The sequence below is a fragment of the Cibotium barometz genome, chromosome 50 (genome assembly GCF_041138505.1).
Source record: "Cibotium barometz isolate CiBa-2024 chromosome 50, ASM4113850v1, whole genome shotgun sequence".
Classification (NCBI taxonomy): Eukaryota; Viridiplantae; Streptophyta; class Polypodiopsida; order Cyatheales; family Cibotiaceae; genus Cibotium; species Cibotium barometz.
The window spans coordinates 25794622-25797720 of NC_141095.1; the positions used below are offsets into that span (position 1 = coordinate 25794622).

The 3099-nt window shown below is 45.1% G+C and overlaps 1 protein-coding gene across 1 annotated transcript; it reads right to left on the bottom strand.

Moving 5' to 3' along the window:
- Positions 1–535: 535 nt before the first annotated feature.
- LOC147609979 (zinc finger A20 and AN1 domain-containing stress-associated protein 6-like) lies at positions 536–1682 on the bottom strand. The gene is made up of 2 exons (XM_086787114.1): positions 1029–1682; positions 536–982 (listed from the first exon to the last, which is right to left on the bottom strand). Exons 1-2 carry the CDS (start codon positions 1449–1451, stop codon positions 719–721), a joined length of 687 nt encoding a protein of 228 aa, XP_086643240.1. The 5' UTR covers positions 1452–1682; the 3' UTR covers positions 536–718.
- Positions 1683–3099: the final 1417 nt, after the last annotated feature.

A 3099-nucleotide genomic window follows, 5' to 3' on the forward strand; every position in this document is an offset into this window, starting at 1 on the left:
AATCCACCATAAGGCTGTTGATCCGCTAAATGACGGCAAATGCACCACATGGGGAACTGCAGACATGGAATAAAATGTTTCTTGGCCTTGAGGTTTGATTGCAAAATGCAAGTTGCCAATGCAATTACAGCCTTTTTTTACTGGACGTATGATGTGATTATGGTTGGCCATAGCACAGCAGAAGGCAGTACTGCCAAAGATTAAGCCTCCCTACCCACCATTTCCCATTCTTTTGTGACAGATCCAAATGTTGATATAATGTCCAGCTGATGGGCAACTTCTTGCTGTGTCCCATCAACGTGACCAACCTTGAAGCAGGCTTGCTTTCTGCAGCTAGCCTTAGGCCATTCATAGGGCATACATTGCACCCAAGTTGGCTCCATCTTTGACAACCTGTCATCGGGACCTCCACGGTTCAGACAAGTATAAGTTTGTCTCGAAAGAGCCTTAAATGTGAAGGTTAATGTGAACTGAATCACAACAAATGTGTGCTATATTTCACGACAGACTACTATCTCTGGGGAGGCACACAGACTGACGTAAAATATAAATTGATTAAAATTTAGCTATACAATTACAAAGTCCAGAATTTCAAATGTCAATCTTCAAGACACTACTGAAATAGCTTAGGAAACCTGGGTTCTACAGTTGGTAAACAGACCAACTGCCAGGCAAAATAACACTAAAAACACTCCAAACACCAAATCCAGAAAAGAGACTATATTTTGTCGATCTTATCTGCTTTGGTGATGGGGTTGGCCTTGGCTATGGCATCACGTGCCGCAGCACGGTAATCAAATAAGCAGTTGTGCTTGTCATGGTATCGGTGCTGGGAGCAGAACTGGTTGCCACACCGACACTTGAATCCGGTTAAGCCCACACGTTTCCTCTCTGGAGCCACAGCCAGAAGCAGCAATTCAATTTGCAGCAGGAGCTTCAAGCCAATCTGTGGAAACCGAAAGCACCGTGTCAGCATTGTTATCTACGTAGACGACCCCACCCCCACAACAGCCAAATCGGTGCTTCACTTGCAAGGACTGCTTGGCTGACATGGCCGCTGCTAGCTCTGCCACTTGTTTCATCACAACATCACGGTAGCATTGAGAGCAAAGATTCATTGTCGTGGCGCTCCCAAAGAAGCAGCAGTTGTTTGAGCACAGTATTGGTCCCTCAGGCAACTGACGCCCTGTCTCGTCCTTGTCCATCTTCCAGCTTTCCTGCTCCATTGTAAGCACGCCACCAAAGTTCCCATTTTGTTGAATGTGCAGTTGCTTCACAGTTGGTACATCAACCTGCAGCTTTGTCACAAGAAGGATATTAATCAGAAAAATAAAGCACCCGGGCAAAGAAATGCATATACCCAGAGGGAAATCATAAGTGGGAAGCCCGCTGATGCGACACAAATGCAGTCGCATGTAAAACCTTAGCCCAAACCAGTAAGCAGGGCTCATCCATCATGGATGGATAATACTGCCTATCCAACTCCCAACCCTTCCCATGGCATGAGCAGACCTCCTGCGGGCACTGTTCTGTAATTGCCTTTCTATAACTAAATCATAAAAAATGACGAATTATCTGCACACCCAAGAAACTCACGCATGCACAAAACCCCCCTCCAACTCCCTCCTGACCTTGCACCCACGCCCGCGCACGCGCACGCGCACGCGCACACGCACACGCACACGCACACGCACACGCACACGCGCCATGTAAACACCCACCCAAACAATCTCAACATAGACAGCCAAAGTCCTCTGATTTTCAAAAAAGAACGAGGAAAATAGCCTTAAATTTCAACATGATAAACACATAATTTAAATTTCACGTAAATTGCTCTCACCAGACTTGGCAGGAAAAAACCCCCAAAAAAGGGCCTCTGGTGGGTGCAAGAAACCAATCAAACTTTTACACATTGAAAGGGCTATTTAAAAGGCATAGGGGGATGGTCCAAATCTGCAGACGGGAATTCAAAAAGAAAGGCATGCCAAGTAAAGATTCAAAAGGCGATAAACAACAAAGTGCAAATGCCTTCTCATACGTAAATTCAAAAAACACAATCATCTAATAACCTATTAGGGTTCAATGAAGTCCATTAAGAGGTTTCATAAATCCCTCTGCTTAGCTTTATGGTTTCATCTCTCTCTGCCGGACATTAGGGTTCACAGCTATGTCGGCCAGAAGTTATCTGCCGTAGACCAGAGTTCGTAAAAAGTAGGGTTAATAAGATCAGGGCTTCCTGAACTGCCCTGTTTGGTGGGGGGGGGAGAGAGAGAGAGACATTAGGGTTTCTTGAAAACCAGGGTTTCAAGAAACCACAAGGTAAACCAAAGAAATTAAGGTTGCACCAAAAATGAAAGATGGAAAAATTAGGGTTAGCAATTCACAGGTAAGGGCAATCTCAGAAAAACACAGATATGAAAATTACACACACAAAGAGGCCGACAAAAACAGGAAAAAGAGGGGGTTACCTGTTAACGTGCGCAACAAATAACGAAGGGGAGCCCCTCGCTTCCCAGACGCTCCGGAACCCCTTCCAAAATGCTGCATCAAGGAAATGTCCCCCCTCTCTCTTTTTAATAGCCTTTTTTAAACAAAGAATAGGACTAATATTATTATTTATTTGTTTCGGGCACTAATAGCTTGGGCGCCCAATGTAAGCGATGGGCACCCAACCTTGGGCGCTCCCATTACACATAGAGCAAGGTCAGGGAGTTTACATGTGTTGCAGGTTGGCACTCATTGGTTGGAGGTTCCCACTCCAAAGGAAACTGGCTGCCCACACTTTCTCGATCTATAGGCATGAGGTGCCATATCCAACTCAGCATGTTTCAGGTAACCACTTTGGACTATGTGTAAAGTGGGGAGCACCCATCATGGAAAATCATGCATTCCAATTGGCTGATCAAAAAGTTATGGATGGGCGGAGACTCTGTTTGTATCCTGCCTAACTCCAATCTAGTGAATAATTGGTCTTGCCTATAGCAAGGCTATGTGAGGGTGACAGTCAAAGCTCTGGTGAGATTGTCGATGATCAAAGCTCTGGTCTTGCCTATAGTGGGACTATGTGAGGGGTGTATTTTTTTGAACAATCAAAGCTTT

Coding starts and splice junctions, on each gene's coding strand:
- LOC147609979 (XM_086787114.1), bottom strand. CDS start 1,451: ATGAGCCCTGCTTACTGGTTTGGGCTAAGGTTTTACATGCGACTGCAT. Junction 983..1,028: donor CAGCCAAGCAGTCCTTGCAA/GTGAAGCACCGA, acceptor TCGTCTACGTAG/ATAACAATGCTGACACGGTG.